The sequence below is a fragment of the Dromaius novaehollandiae genome, chromosome Z, assembly GCF_036370855.1.
Source record: "Dromaius novaehollandiae isolate bDroNov1 chromosome Z, bDroNov1.hap1, whole genome shotgun sequence".
In the NCBI taxonomy this organism is placed as follows: Eukaryota; Metazoa; Chordata; class Aves; order Casuariiformes; family Dromaiidae; genus Dromaius; species Dromaius novaehollandiae.
The window spans coordinates 58,386,554-58,410,742 of NC_088132.1; the positions used below are offsets into that span (position 1 = coordinate 58,386,554).

A 24,189-nucleotide genomic window follows, 5' to 3' on the forward strand; every position below is an offset into this window, starting at 1 on the left:
AGTTCAAGATTTAAAGCTGAGTTGTCCTTCCTAAATAGAAAGGAGAGGGGAATTTAACTGTATCTCCAGTTGTATTTTTTGGAAATGCCATCTTGGGATCTACACTCAACAAATAAGATTAGTTGTACAAGTTCACAAAAATTTGGGGGGGGGGGGGGGGGGAGTGTGTATGTGCGTGCGTGCGTATAAAAATCTCCCAAAATGTTACCATCCCTCTGCTCTGCCTTCCAGGGATGATTTTGGTAGGAATCAAGAGGCAATGCCTGGATTCCAGGGGGGGGGGGGGGGGGGGGGTTGCGCACGACACCCACAGGGCTAGGGAAGCAAATCTAAAAGGCTCTTTGGTTTCTTCTAGGAAGCTGGCACTTCCTCCTCTTGCTTCTACCCTTGTCAGGATCAGTTTATTCCTTTGTTTTAATTGGGGTTATTTATTTATTTATTTTTATGCCTACTTAGCTTTGTAGATTACTTCTCAGAACTTAAGGCTTTTTTTTTTGTGTGTGTGTACTTGAAGGCTTTATTTTTTTCAACTTTAAAATATTATTTGTCCTTACAAACTTTGTGCAGATTTCTCCGCACTCAGGCTTCAGCTAAGAATTTAGCATTCAGCTGGCAGATGTGGTTTGGCTGCAAGTGAACACACTAACCCCTGTTGCCTATGGAAGTATTTTACATCCAATACAATCCAGTGGGGCCAGTGCTTTTTTTTTTTTTTTTTAATTAGAGACAAATTAATTAGATGAATGCACTATAGAAAGACTAAGCTAAACCAGTCACACTTCATGATAGACATAGTAATGGTGCTAATACAAGCTCCACTGTAAATTAACCCACAGTAAAACTACATCTGCTGCAAACTAGCAGTATCTTTATACTACTACATTTTACCAAAAAATCAAAACCTGACAAACTGATATTGCCCACATTTCTTTCTTCCTCTTACCCTTGGTACAGGATAGCAACTTCAAATGCAAACATTAAAACTATTTAACAGTCTTTTTTGTAGATATTTAAGTCTGAGCCATCAATGACTAAAATCTAGCTTTAAGAAATAAATTACATAAAGCAGGAAGCCTCAGATTTGCTGATAGAAAAAGCCAAGTAAGCTTTAACCTGCAAAATTCTCCTTTGAGAAGAATAGCAGCAACTAACAAAAATACTAATTTAACATAAGACATTAAATGTAAACCTTAATGATAGTCACTTTCTAGTAGTTCAGACTTCCCTTCACACTCACATTTAATGCAGATCCAGTTTATGTACATTTACCCTGTATTCAAGTAACTTAGAATTTGAGCTGTGAGCCACCATTTTGTGCCAATTTCTGAAATAATGTTACACTGCGGAGTCTAGATTCCCGTTCACCATCCTTCCACAAAATAACAAGATGGTCAGCAGAGCACGTAGCCAGTCCTAGTTCACCAAAGTACAGGAACATCTGCAAAAAAACCCATAACTTGCTTAAAGCGCAGATTACAGCTAGACTAAACAAATGCATGAAATGAAACAAATGTCTGAAACAGTTCTGTTTGAAGTTGAACATCAGGTATGCAAAATTACAACACATACTGTTTGCTGTCTGCAAAAAAATCCAATACCCAACTAGATCTTTTATAGCATTCACATGTAAATCTATGCACACAATCCTCAGGCATCAGTCAATGCTTGAGTTCAATGAGGACTTTAAGTCACTATATGTTATTCTTTTCACACTGGACTAAATATATCACATAATCATGTGTTATTATTATTGGTTATTAAGTTTCTTGTGAATTTAGAAGGGCCCAAAGCTCAGGTCTCCCACACAGCTCTGCAGTGACAGACACATTCCCAGCCTCCAGAGCCACAAAGTCATAAGTTACAGCTGTTTAAGAAGAATCACTTCTAAAATTACATTAGTAAGTGATACTCACTTTTCCTTGCTCTTACTAAAGCTGACTTACCTGCACAGCTGATGAATGACCAATCAAATCACCAACTAACTCCAAGAAATACATAGTTGTGTTCTCCTGTGTCTTTTTAGCAGCTTGATTTGCCTGCTTGTTTGCCCTTCCAAATCCCCACATGTTGAAAAACCCTGGAAAAAGAGTAAATCCTTCCTTTTATTTGGCAATAATCACAAATACAGTTTCTTTCCTCGAGCTCAAAAGAGAGCTATGAGAGTCACAACTCAAAAAGCAGGACAGGCTGTACAGCAAAATGACAGAAGATTTTTACTATGCAGCATTTCTACATCTGGATTATTCATCTCAAGGGGTAAGGGAAATTTAGCTACTTTGTTCCTTGTCCTTACTAAGCATGATAGGGCAAGCATGTTGAATTACTCACCTGGATGACAAGACACGGATTTAGCAAGAAATCCAGGAACTGCCTATATGAACTAACTGAACAGCAAGAGCAGCTAGAGGACAGCGATGTTTACTTTTGCTCTGTCCTCCTAGACTGACTGGTTGTCACTTGTGCAAAGACGAGGAGAAAAATAAGGCACCAGTCTCTCACCTGTGTGTCCTGCACTAATGCATTAGAATGCTGGCTTATGGGTAACAAGCAAGTTTCTGATGCTGAATCCTTGTTTTTATACTGCCCACGTTCCCCTTCAGATTTAAAACAATCACCCAAACTGGAGTGTAAAGATAGCCTTCTGCATGTTCCACTAAGGCTGCAGGAAGACACGCATCTGTGCCCAAGCCTCCTCCACAAGAACTGTGTAACTATACTGACAGAAGCAGGAAAGTTGGGTGCTGTACACAATGCAACTCAGACCTTCTTCCTGGCTTTACCTCAGCCCCCTCAGCACACAAAACAAGAGGTGTGCTAAACCATGGCCCTGGTGCAAGGGAGATAACAGAGATGAACAATTACTTAGGGGATTCCTTAAAAAGAAAACAGCAAATCAACAGCAGTTCACCCATCTCAGTGCTGTATATGGTTCCTTTCAAATCTCTCTCTCCAATTATGAAAATTCTAGACATCCAATGTGAAACCAAATGCCACGTCACAATAAGAAGCTGAGCTGTACAGATCAGCTGTGATTGGCAATACTGGGGATAGAACATCCCAAAAAAGCGTTTCTAAATCAACCCAGACAGTAAAAAAGGATTTGCAAAAACACTAGCATTAGACAGGATCCTTTAAAAAATTACTATCAGCTGGTGAGCAGCCAGCCAGACTAAATGCATCCAGAAATTATACACATCTCTAATAAAAATCCTAGAAGACAGAGAAAAACAGCTCATGACTGTTGCCAGTCACGCAGTACAGATGGCTCCAATTGTACTGTCCAGAGCATCTGTCCACGACCCCTACTACCAGTGCCCAGCACAGCTGCTGGCCTAGTCATAGGCTAGCAAGCACTATGCAGGCAATGCCTGCATGCAGAAGTGCTTCCGAAATCACAAGCAGCTAGTAGCGAGGACTGGAACATCCAGAGGTAGTATGCAAGTAACGCTGTGCAGACCCTCAAAGGGAGTCCCAGTGTTATTCCAAGTTCAGGAAGGAGATATGGAAAACATGTTTTTCTGTGCCAACTGCTCATTTGCAAACTTGTCTTTAGTTTTCTTCAAAAGCTCTTACAGTCTTTACTCTTGCATGCTAGAGTATCCTGGCTACACTAGCCCTATAAGTACGAGGATACAAGTAGATCAAGGTTTGTAGGGAGAGGTAATAATTTTCACTAGACCAGCTGATAACACTGGAAACTCTAGATAAGCTTTATGGCACACAACTGCTTCACTCAGATCTTGTAGCTTCCCAAATCAGACCTGGAGAGCTTGTCCGCCCAACATCCTGTTTAGTTTCCCACCCACACCTGCATCAGTTGGTCTAACAAAAGACATTAGCTCTTCTGAAAGAGCCTGCAAGCCTTTCTGCCATTGAATATTGAGTTCACTACTTTTTTTATACATGCTCTTTCCCCCCCACCACTATGGGCAAACCTGTTGGAACCGGCTCAGCTGGTAGCTGCTGCTTTTCTCGGAGCTCCCAAATGCGAACACTGCCATCTTCTGAACAGGATATCAGCTGCCTATCAAAACAGTTAATAAGGAGCACTAACTCAGATACTCACTCATCTGTGCAAGTCACCTTGTGAAGTTTCTATAAAAGGCACAGCAAGTTCCTCAGGTTCTACACAAGTTTATTACAACTCTTAAAATGTAGCAGGATGGCCAGATTTTTCATATAAAACAAACTGTATTTGTAGTATGAGAAACTACAATGGACTTGGAAAATAAGTGGGGGAAAAAATACACGTTTTTTATCTCATTTTAAAAGCATATTGCTCTGTAAAACAGAAGAGCCTAGACTCTGCAAACACAGACACACAAACTGACTCCAGCAAGCTTACATATGTTAACATGTTATATGTTAACAGCTTAGAACAGCGTATGTATTTGCAAGATAAATGCCCTAGTTTTTATTTTCTGATAGACTTCCTATATAAAAGTATAAAGGGATCTAACATCACAACCATTAGATTATACATATGTAGCAAGTTGGCAATTTTATTTTGATGAATTTGCATCTTGGCTGTTGAAAATAAGTTCTAGCCAGAAATCTGGCACTAACGAAAAAAGACTGGAAGTTATTATTTTCTGTTAATACATTTTGACTGTTCAGAAATGTTTAGTGAAAAATATTTAATGAAGCTGCCGTAGGCCTTTGTGTTGCTTTATAGAAGTAAAATGCCATTAAGCTATATTTTCACAGTGTAGACAAAAGTGTTTTACTAAGTCTGATTTTTGAAAATAGGAAAGCTATTTTTCTTTGAACTTGTGCATCAGGCACACTGGATTATGTTATTTCACATTGAATTACAACAATATATTTTAAAAAATCAGTTCAAACAAGCTCCATCTAATAAAAGCAGATCAAACTAAAGATCAAGCCCCCTATACTAGAAATTAGATGCAGCTCTGCAGACTGTCTCTAGCCACACTTCCAAGTCTTGCATTTCTTCACTGCATTACAAAATGTACCATAACTTGTACCTGTTTGGAAGTTTTGCAATGTGCAGTACAGAGGAGTCATGAGCAGTTTTCTGGCAGGCAATCACACGCTTCATTTGAAGACTATATACGTATATGCCTTTCCCAACAGCAGCAAACACACACTGGAAAGAAAATTCAATGGAACAACTTACAGAAACAGACACTGAAATATCACCCTGCCAATAATGGATTTCCAGTGGTGCTATGACATCATCTAGCCATCATTATCTGGCTTTTTTCCGTCCTCATGCTACTGCTTTACCCTACACATATGGAAACAGCAAGTTACAGAAAAAGCATGGATGTTCAGGAAACAACAGGTACTCCGCTACACTCTAAGCAGTTGTAGTATCTTTATATTTTTTCCTGTATCTAAGTCTAAGAATAAACCAAGGATACAAAAAAAAAAGTTTCTGCAAGTAAATATTTATAGTCTCATACTGAAACAATACTCTGGGTGTACAATCAGTATACACGATAAATATTTGGTACGAAACATGGGAGTGCAAAACACTCCCATTCAGTACATTTTTGGTTTTTTGGACATACCTTGTTTAGGTGATTACATGCTGGATCGTCTCCCTGAATGGCCTGCTTCCATCTGTTCAGCCTTGACACTAATGGCTTATAAGCAGTTCACACTACACACTTGTCAACATTCTGTAAAAGGAGTGTCTGCTAATCCTGTCTCTTTGGCTAAAACTTCCTTTATATATTCAATAGTGTTTTGACAGACACTGGTTCAACTCTCTTTGTCCATGTTTTCATTTCTTATGCACATCTGGGGTGGGAGCTTTGAAACTCTGAAATTAAGCTCAGATTTCAAATAGCACTCCCTCAACAAAGGAAAAAACACTGAGCCTGTTTTAATTATTTTCCCAGTTTTTGTGTGAGGGTCAGTTCAATGGCCTTCGTCATCACCTTTCATCAGCCTTTTCTCTCTACCAGCCTTCCGCCTTGAGACAGGCTCTTAAGTTTTAAATAGCATGACTGCTCTGCAAAAGGTGCTCTTCACAGATTAGACTTTCATTTACACAATCTGGCAAAGCCCTGGTTATCTCACGCCCTAGAAAATAACAGGTGTTGGAGCATGAATTGTACACAGATCTTAACAGGCAAGCTAAAAACACATACACACCCATCAGGGCAGCAAATGCACTCCTTAGCACTCTTTCTTAGTAGTGCAGAGCCTTTTCACCAACCCATTTGTTTCTGCATGATGTTTTGCCTACAAGCTCCGTATCAAATTAGATGAGTTCACCTTCTCTAACTACTTAACTACCAAGCCCGCCAACAGAGTTCCTAACAGAGAATCACTTTTTTTTTTTTTTTTTGGTGAAGAACAGTGTTACTGCTTTTAGATAGCTGGTAACAAAGTAATTCATCATAGGAATCCATTTCTTCACTTTTTAAAGGGGAATTTCACAACACAGACAGATCTCCCCTACAAGCACCTTCTATTTCAAGATATCACACTAGAACCACCTTTTCTTCCTACCACTCAATAGTTGGAAATAGATAAAAATATACTCAGAAACTCACGGCCAGAAAAGCTCTGCAGCAACTTGTTCAGGTAACCACTACGAAGGGAAAAGAGTCATGAGGCAGCCCCAGATCCCATGTTCAATGTTTTAACTACTTCTAAACTTCCCAAACAGCTTTTTCCCTACAAGCAATTTTTTTCTCCCTTAAATCTCATCTTGCAGATTTCAAGCAGGGGCTCAGAATGTTTTGAAACCAAATCGTAGAACTTCTTCAGAACAAGATCACCTCGTTGCTCTTTCAAGAGTTAAGCACCCAGGACAGAAGTAGAGGAGATGCTACCTTTAAAGACAACTATGCCTCTTTTTTCCCCCCCCTCAATGCTTCTCTCTCCAGTGTTTTAGGGCTGCTCTTTTCATAAAGAGACAACTGCACTGAGTGACCATTCAGCCCTCAGCATACATTCAGGCTTTTCCACAACTTTACTCTGTGATAGCTCACTTCACTGAATGCATTTCCAGGAATCTCTTAATCATTCCCCAGCAATGCACCTACAGGCCCCAGAACAGAATCTCACTGTACCCAACAACAAAGCATCTTCTCTTGCACCACTAACAGTTGGTAACATTTCACAAAAGTAAATAACAACCTGAGGATTCTTAATGTTTCCAGAACAATAACTGGGTTCTGCCTAAACATTGTGACCAAGCACTCCTGGATTATCTCCAAGACATGATTACAGTAGACTCTGCATTTTGGACCCATCTTTGTGCTCTTTACAATTAAGTATACTGCTCAAGCCTGTCTGAACAGAAGCAGCAGGATTTATTTACTACTGTGCACAGACTGTAAATATGCCTATTGTTTAATTCATTTTATAGTACCCTCAGCTGTAACTGTCCAAGAGGGGCATATTTTGGAAACTGCAATTCCAGAACCATGGATTAAGAAAGATGTATGCCATCAAAACACACACCTCTTCTTAATATCTTTCCAGTGGTACTGTAAACAACTAATACATCTTCTTTTGTCAGTCAAAAACAAAAGCTGTTGTGACAATCCATTATGTTAGTTCTCAGACCATCAACATATCATAACCTTGATTTGGCTCAATGACCAAAATTTTAAATAAAAACTGCTGATTGTATTAAAATAGTTATGCACATTTTAAATAATCCTCTTCCATTACTCACTGCAACAACCAAACTGAAAATACAAAATTAAAACTCTCAGCCTTCTATGGTAAGGCCATGCTGGCTTGCTCAGAGTACTCTCTGTTTAAAGCTTTTTACCTCCTCATCAGATGTTAAGTGTTGAACTGAAGTTTCATTTGGGCTTTGGGATAACTTTATTTCTGGCTGTGCATCTGTGTGGAGAGAAGAGTCCCAGAAGTTGCACTCGGATGCTTGCTTTGTCCAGTCAAATGCATCCCAAACTATTAATTCACCCACATGAGAACCTGTCACAAAAGTCAAATCTAGAAAAAAAACAACACATAAAAATCATGTGATATAAAGAATCCATTTCACGTAAGGTTACAGCCCTAGAAAATTATAGTAAGTGAGCCCATTTTAGAGTGAAGCTATTTAGAATGTATAGTATTTAACCAACTGGACAAAATCCTCTCCCCTTGAGTAAAAACTCATTTGATTACCTGGCACACCTTAAATCAGCAAAAGGAAATCAGCTCTCTCCTGCAAAATTAAAACTAGAATGGAGAATATTCACCTGCCACAACACACAGTATGGCAAAGGCAAGGAACACCAGCAGAATTACGTACAAGTATTGTGAAGTTCATTTGCTGCCCACATGCAAAATCGTTCTATTCCTTGGACCAGTAGTTAGGTCAGCAGCTCTTGGGTGCAACAAACAAAGTATATATTTGCCATGATAAGAAATACAGATCAGAAACTAAAGAGGTGAGTTAACGGCAGGACTGAAGTAGCTTCCTATGAATTTGTTAATCACACATAGAAAGGAACTGCTCCAGCAATACAGCAGATAGCACACTGCCTTAATGGAAACACACAAAACCCCAGAAACTACTATCATAGAATACAAGCCTTCTTTTTAGCTGTCCTCACTGTACCACAGTCCCTTTGTCAACCTGTCTGACACAAAAAAGCCAAGGACAAAGGTACACTCTCCATCCCACAGGGAATAACCTGTCCTGGGCTCAGAGGGAGCTCCAGAGAAAGACAAAAAAGATCCCAAAGTAGAAGGGGTACTTGTAGTAGGGCAGATGCAGGAGATGTTAAAAAAGGAAGAGAATTTCAGGTAATAGGTCAGTATTGCCCTAAGGAGGAGTTTTAGACTGCATCAGCTTTCAGATCCTCTAAATAGTGGATATATATGCAGGCCCACATCCTCACACCCAAAACTTTCAGTTACTTTGGACTACAATTGCAAAGGGACGTAGCTGTATATATTAAATTTTAGATATCAGAAGGAACAAAACAAACAAAAAGAACATTTTAAACTTTCCCAACAGGAAGACCAGCTGGAGTTCTATTCCTGTCACTGACATTGCCTTTTTTGAGCCAATTCTAAACCATAATCTGCCTGGTTTCATTTCACCACTAATACATAGGTAAAGCCATTACATGTTTACATTTCACTATCTTTGTAGATACACAGGAAGGTTCATCTACTAGTTAGGAAGTTTCATTCCAGTTACGAGTCTGGTCACAACAAAAACACCACAGTTGAAATATTCCACTGACAACTAACAACACTACTAATAAGTCGCCAATCTTACCATTAACACTGACCAACGACAAGATGTTATCCTGATGGTCAACAAGGCGTTTTACTTCAAGGACATTCCAACCTTCAGGTCTATCAATCAACCTAAAAATGACTTCAGAGACAGACAGAAAAATTGTCTAAATAAGCTTTATCATCCAGAGTAAAATGTAGTTATGTTTAGATTAGTTATGTTTAATTAAAACACATCTTTTTAGATAGTCACAAACTAAAGCATATTATAAGTGAGAGTGCAAGATGTACAAGGCAGCTTACAACAATCTCTTTAACTGGTTTCCTCATAACATGCAAAGAACATTTTTCAAAGAATTTCTTGAAAAAGCTGTTTTACAGTCTCAAGTAAAAATTCAGATACTTTAAAAATTAATATAGGATTTTCATTTTTAACTACTATAAAACTGGAATCGCTTATGGTGCTATTATTAACATCTCTCATTACTACAACTGCAGGATAAAACATTTCAGCCTAGTAATTTTGGAATTCAGAGAATCAATCTACATCACAAGCTGTAGAAAACAGAAGTAAAAACGATTAGATTTTTTAGTGATAAATAATCTAAAAAAGAAACATCTTTCTTAAGCACTTCATCTGACTGACTTATAATATTCAAAAGGATGCAATATCCTCTAATAAGTCCATCAAATTTTCCAGGAATTAAGGCTTTATTTTAACCAGCCCTCGAATTTCATTTATGCAGTCTCGAGGGGACTATAAAAGAACAGTGGGAAGTTCAGATAAAAGTTCACATTAAATACCAAAGTCTAAACACAAGAAGTCTATTTTTATTTTGTTCCTGATTCTTTGATCAGAACACCAGATTGCTGAGTATTTAAACATATTGAGCAAAATCTGATGTTTTGTTGACTCAGTGTATACTTTACCTCCTGGAATTTTTTCCATATTCTGATCTCTGAATGCTTTCATAAAATACTCTCATTTTCAACAACCCTCCACACTGACAACTAGCAAGAGATTCACAGTTTGCATACCTAGAAAAGCCTCCCTCTGAGTGAGCATCAGAAACCATCACATTGTCTCATTATATTCTTGTTATTATTTCATTGGCAGTATCTTGCACTCACGATCCTGGAATAAGGATGCTCTAGGGAAGCCTAGTAAGTGCAGAGTCAAACTGGGGAAGTAATCTGACAGCTCAGATAGTGAGTTCCAGACGTTCTCCTGAAGGGGAAATGCAGGTCTCCACAATCAGAACTGGACAGGTGGCATAACAGTAGTAACAAAGTATATAGAAGAGTTTTATCTGCAAATCTCAAGGAACCTCCTGAAGGAAATAAGCATGGTCTGCCAGTCTGTCAAGTGAGGGAGAGGGAACGAGGTTGCTGATCACTGTCTGATACCATCTACTTCACCTTTACAATTCCAGCAGCATGGTCTGCACACATATCTCTGATAAGCAGCCAATGACAAAACATGAAGATTTACCAGAAAAGCAACATACTCACTTAGCTCTTTGCCAACAGCTGCTGCAACACAATTTTTAGGCAATTCAACCAAAGCACTGATACCTTTGAAAAATACAGTAAATAAGAGAGAAAAGGATATTCATTGACCAAATGAAATTGCAGTGAAATAACAATTCCTTTTTTAACATATATGAAGTTATTCACACTCCCCTTCCACAAATAAGCTAATAGCAAAATACAACCATAGTACATGGAGTGAAAGTAAAATTGCATCAGAAAAGAACAGATTACCTCAGACAGAGGTAATCAAGAAGTTTGATTCAGGATCCAGCAGAATTTGAACACCAAACATCAGGAAGGAGGTGAAGCCGGGAATAAATAACCTTTTTATTTTAAATAGAGCTAGGATGTTTATGTTCTAATGGTGGAAAATATTAAGAATGCCATGGTAACTATCGAGACTGTAAACATATGCAGTACCAAAGTTACTATATACTGATATATACACAGTATGCATGAGACTAATCTTGTACCTATTCTGGTTCAGCTGGCCCTGCACAGTTTGACTCAATTTTTAAATATCCAGCCTTGCTGTTAGTCTGCCTTCACCATGCCTAGACTTCCCCCAACCTGTGCCGCAACACATTTATGGGAAAATTCCCCAAGCAATAAGTAATCTCTCCATTTTCCCACAAAGGAAGCAAGGCATTAGCAGGGAAGAGAGGGCCCACACTATAAATCCTATCGACTCCTTATACAAAAGTTTCAATAGCACTTCATGCTAAACACTACAACACCACTTGCAACTTGTATTTGGCATGATATCCCGTATCAAACCAAAATAAGTATCAGTATTTTGAAAGATTCTGAGGTTTTGCCTACCACTACTCTGTTCTATGACAAAAATATGGAAAAACACTGGTTCCAGCTTTGACTTTGATTCACAGCTTCCTAGATGTCTTTGTCAAGCATGACAATAATATGCAAATATTTTCTTTGCATGGCTGGATAATACATAAGCTTATTACTAGAAAAGTATGATTGATATTGAGATCTGATTACATTTACTATATTTCTATCACAACCTCCATTTTGTATATAAAATGTACTGATTTTTAATAATAAAGCTTTACTACTTTCCCACTACTTATCTTAACTAAAGGGAAAAGGCTCCCTCAGAGAGAAAGCCAGTCTAAGGATCTGGTCCCCATTACAGTGAACATGTATAAATCACTAGCTGAGGGCTAGCCCTGCAAGTCCGATTTAATGTACAGTTACTGAGATTTGACGTATTCTAAAATTCACACAGCACAGGAGATTAAAAGTAGTCTTAAATTTGAAATGATTAAGTTTGACATTTTAAAAAATAGATAGACTGTGGCTTTAATATACAATGTTATCATTAGAATTAAAGAGAATTTGCCAAGTTGGTTTTGCATCATTATACAGATCCATTTTACTTGCACTTTAACAGCTATAATGAGTCATTTACATTTTTACCTGCATCAGTAAGATGACTGGTCTTGCACAAGAGATCTAATTTTCGGTTCCAAACACATAGATCACTCCCTCCAGACAACCATACATCCAGTCTTTGAAGAACTGTCAAACACTGCAGAACAAAAATTAGATATATGTCCCCTGAAAAAGTTCTACAGGGAATTTTTCAGTAAAATGATCATCAGCTTTAACCAGCTAAGGCTTTAAGTACTATGAAATACAGTATTAAAGTGTTACTTTCCTGAGAAATACAGAAAAAATGTGTTACATATTATGTTACATAGCACCATTTTTCGACCAACAATGCAAAACTCAATTTTTCAGTGAATTCTTTATAGTATTAGTATTCAAGAACTAGTTTGACTGTAGATTGTCTTTTCCAATCCAGTAACAAAATGAAGCTGTAAAACCACCTTTGTTCTACAGCCTTTTCAAAAATAGATGTATTCAGAGTTCCACAAAAAGAGATTTTAAGAATTGTGCCCGCTTCTCAGCCACTCTCCTATTTAAGGGTTATGTGTTCTTGACTAAATCAAACACTGCTCTTCGTTTTAACACCCTCCCCTTCCCCCATGGCACATGAGCAATAGCTCAGTGTATACCACATAATAGCTCAGATTATGTATACCACAAACAGACATACCCAGGGTTTCTCTGCTTACCTTTACAGTAGAATGGAAACAAGACACTTTCTGAATCTGTTTGCCACTACTGCAGTCCCAAACCTGACTTCATTCATTAAGGAAACTGAAGAGGATTTTATATATTAGAAATATAACAGCTATGTTTGTAACTAAATGATAGATTCGGATATAAGCACGGAGAGAGTCAGTCTCCTAAATCCTGCTTCTCTTTTCAATATTTGGCCAAAATGACATATTCATAATAGTTTGTTATGGATTCATTTTCGCAGTAGAGATTGCATCTACTTGTGAGCAATGGCTAATAAAACCCTAGTGTAATCCAATTATATCTATAGGATGTTATTATCCAATAAATTTAAACAGCCTGCAGCCTGTGTCACTGCTACCTTTAAAAACAGAAAACAACAAGAAGTCCACAAGAGCTGAACCCTCTCCAGATCTAAGGATACAATAACTGTTCTATCAGCTGATGCTGTTAGTATCAATTGATTGTTTTCTCCAGAAGCATCTGACGAATAAAATGGTGCAATAGCTGTAATTTTGTGTGCGTGTCCATGTAGTTCAAAAAGTTTCTCTCCAGTCTGAAAAATAAATACATGAAAAATGAAGGGTAAAATTTGGAAAATAGCTACTGTATCATATGACATAGGTACCAAATTACCTTCAAAAAGAAAAATTTCTAAGAGTCTAAAACAGCACTTTCTAAAGTCACTTACAGATTTACTTCTTACTAGACCTTTAACACTTCTCAAGGTTTTACCCTTTAATTAAATAATGTATTAAGTATACCCCTCCAGGTGTTAAAAAAAAAAGAATCTCTGGAACAACTGAAGAATGCATTTTGTATATTAAACTCATTTCAATGGAAATATTGGCCATTAAGCCTATTCAACTGATATCATGGTAATTCTGATTTGCTAACAAACCCTCTCTTGAATAAATCTGTTTTTATTTTAGTGATTTGAAAAACTTGAGCTATCTTTATGGCAAACACAGTACTGCCAACTTCCTGACTGCTTTATTTACTATGAACATTATCTATAGCTTCAAACTGGCGGTTTAGATAATTTCAACTACCTCTGCTCTGTTTGTCTGGGCAAAACCTGACAAATAAAAAAGCAGAAATATACTGTTCTTTTAATCACGCAATTAAAATACTGAGTAGTTATAACTGTATATTTCTTTACACTTCTATGTTAAGTTTTTAAATGAAAAATAGAATAAGATTTGTTATAGAAAAAATGTAGTAAGACTCCTACAGAAGTAGAAAATGGAATTCTATTCCTAAGCTGGACATCTAAATCAGATTTACATTCATGAATTGCTTAGAACACCAAGTATATATACTCACATACATGTGTTTGAACACTCAAAAACAATTTCCTTTTTCAAATAACAAGGTTATAAAAGACCTTCAACAACAGTAAAGAACTAATTGAAACAGCTCAAAGGAGAAGGAAGAAAAGTTGCAAGTTCCCCTTCTGTATTTTAAAACCACACCATCACAAATGTCATAAATTCTTTAGAATGTTTCCATAGCAGTTTATGGTCTGAGATTTCTTTCTTCCTCAACTAGAATGTCTGGTATTTCCACTGTAGACAGCACACTGTATCTCCCTTTTAGACTTTCTATTTAACATCTACCTTGCATACTAGGCCTCCTAAATGCAGGTCTAACACTCTTCTCTCCTCTATAATTTTCTCAAGCATATGGAGACACAGAGCGGGGGAGCAGAATGAAGGATACCACACTTACAGAGCGCTATCTCCATAATAAATCTAACATCTTAAAAGGTTTTCAAAAGTTGAAATAGGATTTTTATCACAACAAGCAAGTAAGGCCTTGTTTCTGCACTGCATTAAATGTTTAACTGCCACTGACTTTGGTGTCTTTCCAGTACAGTTTTGTGTCAGCTCTCCACTGAGACTGATCAACTACATTTTAAATAGTCATTCCAAATACAGTTATTAAAACATAGTTACAATAAAAGTAGCTAGCTAAGAGCAGCAACTAGCTACGTATTTGTGGAATCAGTAGTCAACATCTTAGCCTTAACAGCAAACACTGAACATATTTTAAAGGAAGAATTAAAGTCACAAGTTCATACACACTTCTGTTTTTCATGTCAACATTTCATCTCTAATTTCTGTAAAGTCACTATGCCCTATGTCTAACTTTAAAAACTTAGCGTTCTCTTGGGTTCACAACACAACTTTTACCTGCCAAAGTCTTTTTTGTAAGCTAAAATTGGACTGACACAATCCAGTTTTACATTATGCAAACAATAGCTGATATGAATCCATGCAGCAATTCTTATTTTTTCTGCCTTTTAGCTAGGAGAAATTTCCAACTCCTCTCCCCAGCTCTTACCCCATCTCTCTGTTAGAGCACACAACCTATCCAAAAAACAAACGAACCTGAGCATTCCACAGAAATATGATCCCATCATCTCCTGCAGAAGCGAACCTGATTAAGAAAGTGAAAACTTTAATATAGCATAATGTAATGGAATAGAAGTAGACAGTTATGCAAGATAAATATTTGCAAGATAAATCTGATGCTAACTTTAATCTAAAGAATAAAAATATATCTGAAAATCCCAATTACAGTTTATAAACTGAAGTCAGTACATTTAACTAAAAGGTATTTGTCAACATATATTTAATAAAGAACAAGGCTTAAGAATTCCAATACATGCTATTATAAATATAAGCCCTGGTTACAGAACCAATTCTCTTGATCAAAAATTTAGTATGAGATCTTATACACTGAATGAAACCAAATTCTATCAGTCAGAGCCAACTGACTGCAAGACATCTAATAAGTTACAAACCACTCATCTGAGTTCAGCCCAAGAGTAGAGGAGCCCAATGTTTATTTTGATATTTTAAACAGTGGCTTAAAAGAACTTCCAAAGGGAGTGCATTTAATGCACAGAATATGACCTCTGCTAAAAATTCAGCTAAATGGAATACCATACTAGGAAAAAATGGGTTCATTTTAGTCTGTTATTAGATTGCTATTCTAATCTTAATGAAATCTGACTTAAATTCAACCCTTCAACTAGGCTAGACAGAATATCTGTAACAGTCTGCTTACATTTGCACCCTATCCCCAGTACAGCTACACTGAACCTGCAGCACAGACACAACCTTTTCTAGTGAAGATGCACTGTGAGTTAAGAGAGCCTAGAACAGAAGCAAAAACTTCCACAGAAATTTGATTTCAGTTATTTGGAAATATACCTACCTTCTAATTTTTTCTTTTGCTTTAGGTGTCAGCCAAGAGTTAAATGCAGTTAATATCGAGAGACCTAAGATTCACATTGTTTGCAAAGAAGCCATGAAATAGAAGTTATATCACTTCTGATTTTTTTTCTGTTACCAGCTTTAAATGTTTTTATTAGCTGTATAAATGACCTTTCTTTTAGAATCTTACTTGGCAGTCATGATACTTATGAAACTTGATAACAGAGTAAGTTTTCTGACATAAAACTGTAATTTTTTTTTCTTCTCCCAAATATCCTTGCTTTTTTCTAATATAGTAAAAAATGTGCCAAGTGTATTTTCTTCTTTTCATTAATTTATATTCATTTACCAAGTCCCTTCTTTGAAAAAGATTGGGGCAAAAAATCAATTTTCTATGCGCACCTCTGATAAAATTAGTTTATCTTTAGTTTCCTTCCAGCTGTATTTTATCTTGTTTTGTCATGAAGTCAAGAACTTAGAACAGTAAAACTTTCAAATTTGAGCAAAACCCTTTTCAATTCCAATTCATTTTTTTATATATATTGGAACTGTGTGCCACTTGAACAAAATTCTTAAAAGAAAACTAATCTTTGAAAGAAGGAATGAGGGTAATTCATCAACACAGATGCTGTATAGAGTACTGTTTTTACTTTTCCTCTTCTAAGCAAAATTTCTGTTTAAAAATAAACGTATAGAGTAGAATCAGTCATCCTACAGATGTATTCTGTTCACCAAGGTGGAGTTTCATGGGTCACCTGATTCTTTTCCAGTCATGGTCACCATCCTCTATAAACCTTGTCTGTTTCCTGAAGGAGCAAGGAATGGTCAAATGAGCAACAAAGAAAGCTATTCTTAAAATGTGTTATGAACTCTGTTTAGTTTAATGTGTCAAATGCTAGAGTATTAGATGCAATTTTATCTCATTTCATTTTTTGGAAGATTCTTGCTGAGGCTTAGCCTTCTTTGGTGATCTTCCAATCAATATGACCCTCACTTCATGTTCAAAAAATACAACAGAAAAGAAGAGAAAAGCAGCTTTCTGTTACGTTTATACAGGATTTATTTAGTATCTTCAAAAACCAATCTGAGAAAATTTTCCACTCACTGGTTTTAGCTGCGCCACTGAGAAAACAAGAAAATCCTTCTGCAAAATTCTCAATAAGATGATATTATCTAAAGACCTGAAGCGTGAAACTTGGCTTACAACAGTTGACAAAAAGCACACAATGGAATGGCTGCAAAAACTAAATAAAAATATTTCAGAAGCTGAGTAACAATACTAAAAAAGAATCAAGTGAAAAATATTATCAGCTGCTTAACAATGCAGAAACTACTATATTCTTGATAAATAAAACCCTGGAATTACCGTCCAGTGAAGCACTGCATTAAACTCCTCTAACTCTCAGAATATTAACCAGCTATATAACTTACCCTTTATCTGTATGTTATTTTATAACCTCTCTTCAAACTGGCCACCCAGGCTTTAGTTTTACACTGATTAGTATTACTTTAGCTTCAATAATATACCTGCTCCTGTACATTGAAGCCCAGAATAGTAAAAGATTTTTTTGCATCAGGAAGTGCCTCCACTCTAAAAATACCCTGGTATTTTCATAAAGACCAATTAGATTTATTCAGTGTATATGTTTTGGAAAAAAACGTATTTTGAGGAAAGGTTATTAAAATAACTTGTCTGGAAAGGACTAAAAAAAGAATATTCTATTTTTATACAAATCTTCTGGTGGACTATTTTTATTAATTTGCATTTTATTAATGCAAAAAATAATTTTTATGGAAATGAACACAACTTTTCTGGAATATATTTATGACACTAAGAATGAAAACTGACAGGCTAAAAATTCCCCATGAAGCCTTCTGTGGAAATTATATATATATTTACAAGACAATTTGGAAATAAGAATCTGTGGGCATTCCAAATTGGATGAGACCACCTGCCTAATCAATACACATGGGGAAGGAGATAATCTTCCTTCACAAAATGCCTGCTATACACTGTGAGGCTATAAACCAAATCCTCACTCATGTTGTATTTGTATAATCTACTGATGAATATGTTAGAAATCCTCTTCTGTGCTTAACCTATAAAAGATATAAGCTGCTATAGCTCCTTGACAGAAAGACTCTTACCTATTACTTCACTTCTTAGTTCTGAAGGTTTCCTATCTAATTCTCTACATCAGCCAAGAGTCACTATGCTTATTACTGACTAAAAGCTTCACAACCTTACTTTTTAAGGCAGCTATATATTATTTCCTCTCTTGAAGGATTAAGTTAAATGAGAGAACATATAAGGCTAATTTAGACAAAGCTAGGACAGAAGGCAGGTCACTAATGTGACAGTGTCATAACTCATTCTCTCAGTCACACATACAAAGTGACAATGGTAAATCTAGTGACTTCATCTTTGCTTCATAACCAGTTTTCCAGCTTAGATGACTCCTTACACAGAGTTCACGATTAAAACTGGAGCTAGTTATAAAGAGCTAAGAACAGAACAGATAACAAAAACTGTCATACACAAAATGCACAATGCTAAAAATTAAGGAAAAAACAAAGGAACTGCAAGGATTGGAAGCAGTAAAGCAAGCTGAACAAAAGGAAACTGGACGAGATATGCAATATGGAGATGTACATATGTTGAGTAAGGTTGAGTAGGTAGCCATTCTAAACAGAATTACAGTGGTAAAAAATTCAGAATCTGAGAAATTCAAAAAAAGTTGCATTAACCAAAGCTCAAGTGAATGAAGCACTAGAGTTTCAGAAGAAAGTACAACACACATGTGGCTTTAAGCACTAGTAAAAAAGTAGAGATGTGAGAGACATGACAAAAAATCAGAAAGAAAGGAATAGGAATAATCTATATTAAGAATGTCATCTTCAATTGCTACGTTCAGGGTATCTACAGGAATCTATTAAGTTCTTCTGATAACATCAAAAAGTGAAATAATTGTTATCCTCGAATTAAAAACATAAAACACATAAATCCACTCAGAACAGAAGCAGGCACTCTCAGAACAGAAGCAGGCACTACTCTGCATTGTCCTGGGAAAAGTGTGCACATGCATGTGCAGAAAGTAAAGTTCAATCCAGAAACAGCCTGAAAAGAAGGACTGAATTAGCTAAAGGCATTTCTTGTAGTTAAACGAATTTGTATCACGAAACCTAACTCCATCGCCATTGTTTTCTCATAAAAGTATAACTCATGAGAGAAGTCAAAAGAATTAAAAACACACTGCAAAAAAGGGGGCTTTTACTCCTTGCCTTTTTACATTCAGCCTCTTTTCCTACCCCCCCACCAAAAAAAAACCCAAAACAAACAAAATGTTCAGAATTTGGATTTTTTATTTTAGTTCCCTCAGGTTCTGGTGGGAGGAAAAAAAAAGGATTAAAAATATTTCTACATTTTCATAAACATTCACAGAAATATTCCCAAGGATGCTCTGAAGCAATTAGAAATGGAATTTTATACCTGCAGTCATCTATTTGTACTAGAAATCGTACTATATCTTGATGGCCTTTCAATACAAGGAGCTCTGTGTAAGGATTCTGTATTTGTTCTTCACCAATGGTCTGTACAGATGATTTCTAAAAATTCATAAAAAAGGAAAATAAAATTTATTACTGACATAACTGTTTTCATTGGGTCTTTGCAATGTCCAACGCTATGGGTATATAGATTTGTTTGTGAATGTGTAGTTATATTTGAAGTTATATTAATTTAAGTTTCTGAATTAAAATTTTGTCTTAATGAAAATCATAACCAAGGATCACTTCTTTTATTTCGAGTAAATAATATCCTTCTATAGCAAGTATTTTAAATTACAATGTAACATTTTGTGTTTTTAAAAAGCATTTTGTACTGCTTTAATCATTGCTATACCAAGATGAAAAAGCAGTTTAGTCACCAGCTATCAGGTGAAGCCAGCTTCATGACACAATACACCATCCACTCAGTTTTTCATTAAACTACACATCTTCCGAGAGGTCTGTGAACTTCTCATACCCTTCATCTACAATCCAATTTTTAAACCCTATATAAAGATGACATCTTTATAATAAATAAGAACAAATGCTTTTCTGTTATGTAATACATAAATCATTCCTTGGGTCTCTATTCACAAAGTACCAAAGCCAACAGCTTAGAAAGACAGAAAAAAATGATTAATCATTTTATAGAACAGCATCTGCAATTACCCCAGCTAGCCTATTAATTAAAAGTACTATCAAACACTCAGAGCAAGCTGATCACTAGTCAGGGTCAACAAAACATTGTATAGGACTACAATTTCAAGGCATGACAGTTCTGCTAATCTCAATCATTGCTTTGTTTCAATATGACAATTTTTACATGTTTAAAGTCTTCAGCATTCTGGAACAACTTGTTATTAGACACAATTAAAAAAAAAACTAAATAGCTTGGTAGTAACTTGGTGACAGCATTCTCATGCTTCCAGCTTTATCTTAAATGACAGTCAACATAGTCTTAGTTCCAGGACTGTCTATTCTTTGAAGTGTTCAAAAGAATCTACTGCTAGCACTACTGTAAAACAGTAATTACATTTAGCATACAGGAGCGGTACATCTACATGAAGGACAAACGTATTATCCTCAGAAATATCAACATTTTCTTGCAGAAATAATAAATTATTTTCTATTACTTCTGTATTGGTCCTATGATACTATTCTTCACAAGTTAAGAGTAACAACATTAATAAATAGGAAAAGTAATCTGTGTTTATTTTTTAAAACCAAGAGGTTGTCAGTATCCTAGTTTTTGTGATTTTATCTTGGTTTTGTGGTATCTGATGCATTTCATGAAGCAACTGCTCCTCATTTTATGTAATTATGTAAGAATAGCAGTTCCTGCTTAAAATAATGCAAGTCTAGTCCCCACAGTTATAAAGAAAAGTGAACAAATATAAAAGCTACAAGTTCAGTTTTCAAAATCCAAGCCAAAACCTTCTTTAAAAAAAAGTTTGAAAAATCTTAGACAAATATTAGCATCATTTAACAGATAACGTTAACAATATTGTAGTCAGAAGACTTCCAATTTTTATTTACTAAAAGTACATTCACAAAATTGTAACAGTGCTTTGAACAAGTTTTTTTTAGAAAGTTATTTCTTACATTAACATTGCAATATTATATTCCGTTGTTACTTCATAATCAATACAAGATGCTACTACTTCTTTTGAACAACCTGTCCAGTCTTAATTCTGTCATTTCTAAGAATGTCTGTGAATACTGAAAGGTACAGTGCTGATGAAGTACTATAGATACCAATAAAATGAACTGCAGTTTTTCCTCCACTACTGTCATATACAAGCTATTTCCCTTTTCAAATCTTCATTAACATTTACTGAAATGTCGGGTTAGGTGCATTCTCTTTAAATAAAAAAATCTATTTTTATATAAATAACTATTAATTGAACTCTCTTGTAGTACCATCAAATTTTTAGAAGAGAAAAATAGATGCTGATGCTAATAGAAGCTATTTGCAACTTGTACACTTTCATGTAGGACCTGTAAGCATCACCACAATAATCAGTGAAATAACCACAACATTCATCTCAGCTTCAGAACTTCCCATAATCCCTGTAATCTGCGTATTCAAGAGCGGAATTTACGAAAACAGTTCTCCAAAAATACATGTGCAGGAGTATAAAGACATACATAAATTAGCTTATATGGAGTACTGTGATACAGTAGTTAGATTGCTCCCATTACCAGAGCTACTCTGCTTAGAGACATATACCACAGCCATCACCTTAAGAGATTTAGGTGCTTAAGCCTAATTGATTTTCAATTCCATTGTAAAGAAAGAAATGGGTTAGGAGAAATTTACATTTCATCAATTTAAGACAGCTTTGCCAAAGGGCTTTTGCCATTCACCCAGTGCAATGTCAGACTTGAATATATCTGGCCTCTTTATCACTGGCTGAAGGCATAGCACATGAAACAAAACTATTAGTCTATGGCCCACACACTAGTATGGGTTTCTTTACCTATTTCATAAGAGGACAGAGAGAATTAAGGGTAATGAAGATCATCTTTAGATGAAAAATATTATCTAATGCAAAAAAAAAAAAAAAAGCATTTTGGGACTGACTCTTACAAATATATATTATTCAGTTTTGTATAGAGAAGCAAAATGACCACCATCATTCAGCAAGCCAGTAGCAGCAATGGCAACAGAAGTCCAGGGGATCGGATTTAAGAAAGCTACAAAGAATAGAATGAAAAAACTGGACTGTACCTTGACTCATGCTCATAATCAGAGTTTAAACTTTGGAGAGGGACACACAGCAATGCAGCCTTCTAGCACATCACAGAATGCTGCTATGTATTCCCCATCTTCTTTTTAAAAAGTACTACACAAAAGCCTACTAAACATGACCGTGACACAGCCAACATTTTGTATGGAAGTCAGAGGCATTCCTGGACACCCATATTCCAAATTGGTACAGGCTCAAATTTCTACCAAAGTAAATACCAGCATTTACTACTCATGCTCAGTAGCTGAAAAAGAATCACTTCCTCGTATTTGTCTAGATTGCAAAAGCACCAAGGGTAAGGAGCTCGGTAACAGCATTCATCAAATCTTGTTAAGGAGAAGTCGAGGCTGAGATTTCAGAAGTATTAGGGACAAGGAAATCCCAATAAGGTATCCCTCAAATCCAGTAAAGTTGTATTTCGAGTAAAACATCAGGAGAGATACCTGTATTTAGTGCAGTACATAGGCCCAGTTTATTCTGCGGGTGAGAAACTGAAAAGAAATGCTAAAAAAAACTATTACAGATTACAGCTAAGCAATACAAACAATCAGTTACAGCCTATAATTTATATTATCGACCGGGGGTCCTGAGAGCAGGCTTCCACACGCTGGCTGCTGCGCAACACAGCGACGCGCTTCGCCAACATGCGTGCTGCGCCGGCAGGCGGGGGCCGGGATCTCCCGGACAGGGACGGCTCCCGGGCCCCTGCACTCCTTGGGGGGTTGTTGTTGCGTTCGGGGCTTGTTTTTTTTTTTTTCCTCTCTCCCCTCTCTCCCTTCAGCGAAGCTTCTACTCCTTCCTAGCAGCCAGGAAACCTCACCGCGCAACGCACTGCCCCTGAGGGGCCCTGGCTCGGGAGAGCCCCGCGCAGGGCCGAGCCGCGCTACCCCCCTCGCGGCGGCCCCACGCCGCCCCCCAGCTTCACCACAACGCCCCGCGCTGCCGGAGGGCGCCCGCCGGCGGCGGCGGCATCACCAGCGGCTCGCGCGGCGCGGGGCAGGCGCGGCCCCTCCCCCCGCCAACGGCCCCAACGGCCCTCTCGGCCCCGCCTCCCGCGCGAGCCGCCCCGCCCCCTGCCTCCTCCCGCCGCCTTACCTCTGCCAGGCCCTGCGGCTCCCGGCCGCCCCCGATCAGCCACCGCAGCATCGGCAGCCGCGCCGGCGCGCCCTCCCGCACGGCCACCCGCGACGGCGACGGCACTGTCGCTCGCCGCCGCTCCAACCGACGGTTCGGCGGCTTCCCTGCGCCGCCCCGTGCCTCCCGCTGGGAGGAAGGCCTTCCCAATCGAGCTCCGCGCACACGCCAGCCCTCGAGCGGGCAGGGCCGAGACGGGCCCGAGCAATCGATCGCCGAGTGGGCACGGCGTCGCCACGCGGGAGCGCGCCACTGGCAGAGGCTGTCCGCGGGGCGGGGGCGGCCGTTAGGTGGGGGCCGAGGGCAGGAGAGCGCTGCTGTGCGCCGGCGGGGGCCGTGGGCGCGTCGCGGTTGTCCCTTCCACCGCTCCCCCCAAATGCTTGTTTTTTTTCCTGCCGTAACCCTGGCAACGCTTGATTTCGAAAGAAACTTTAAACTCATTCTTGGACTATTTGGAAGCTCTTGGCTTGAACAAGGTCCTGTTGACTAATTTTGTAGTTTAATTGCATAAAGCAAGCATATTAATTAGATATAATGAATAAATAACAAAACACTTTCCTTTATTAGCTTTTACTTGTTGTCTTGTAATTTCAGAGACAATTTGTTGTCATGTTAAAACAAGAATAATTATACCATTTTATCGTGACCCTCTTATTTATTTGTTTTCCAAAGTAAACAGCCCCCAATTTTTCTATATTAGATAG

At 37.5% G+C, this 24,189-nt stretch overlaps 1 protein-coding gene across 2 annotated transcripts; it reads right to left on the reverse strand.

Moving 5' to 3' along the window:
* Positions 1-1,078: 1,078 nt before the first annotated feature.
* LOC112987075 (WD repeat-containing protein 41) lies at positions 1,079-23,683 on the reverse strand. Of its 2 annotated transcripts, XM_064501966.1 has the most exons (15): positions 22,795-23,040; positions 19,546-19,661; positions 16,811-16,861; positions 16,057-16,120; positions 15,225-15,273; positions 13,256-13,387; positions 12,825-12,887; positions 12,163-12,274; positions 10,702-10,764; positions 9,230-9,331; positions 7,763-7,947; positions 4,989-5,110; positions 3,936-4,024; positions 1,944-2,077; positions 1,079-1,438 (listed from the first exon to the last, which is right to left on the reverse strand). In XM_064501966.1, exons 3-15 carry the CDS (start codon positions 16,836-16,838, stop codon positions 1,286-1,288), a joined length of 1,296 nt encoding a protein of 431 aa, XP_064358036.1. In that variant the 5' UTR covers positions 16,839-16,861; positions 19,546-19,661; positions 22,795-23,040; the 3' UTR covers positions 1,079-1,285. The 2 variants fall into 2 exon arrangements, with proteins under 2 accessions (XP_064358036.1, XP_064358035.1); XM_064501965.1 differs by lacking the exons at positions 16,057-16,120; positions 16,811-16,861; positions 22,795-23,040 and adding an exon at positions 23,447-23,683.
* Between the last annotated feature and the right edge of the window lie 506 nt (positions 23,684-24,189).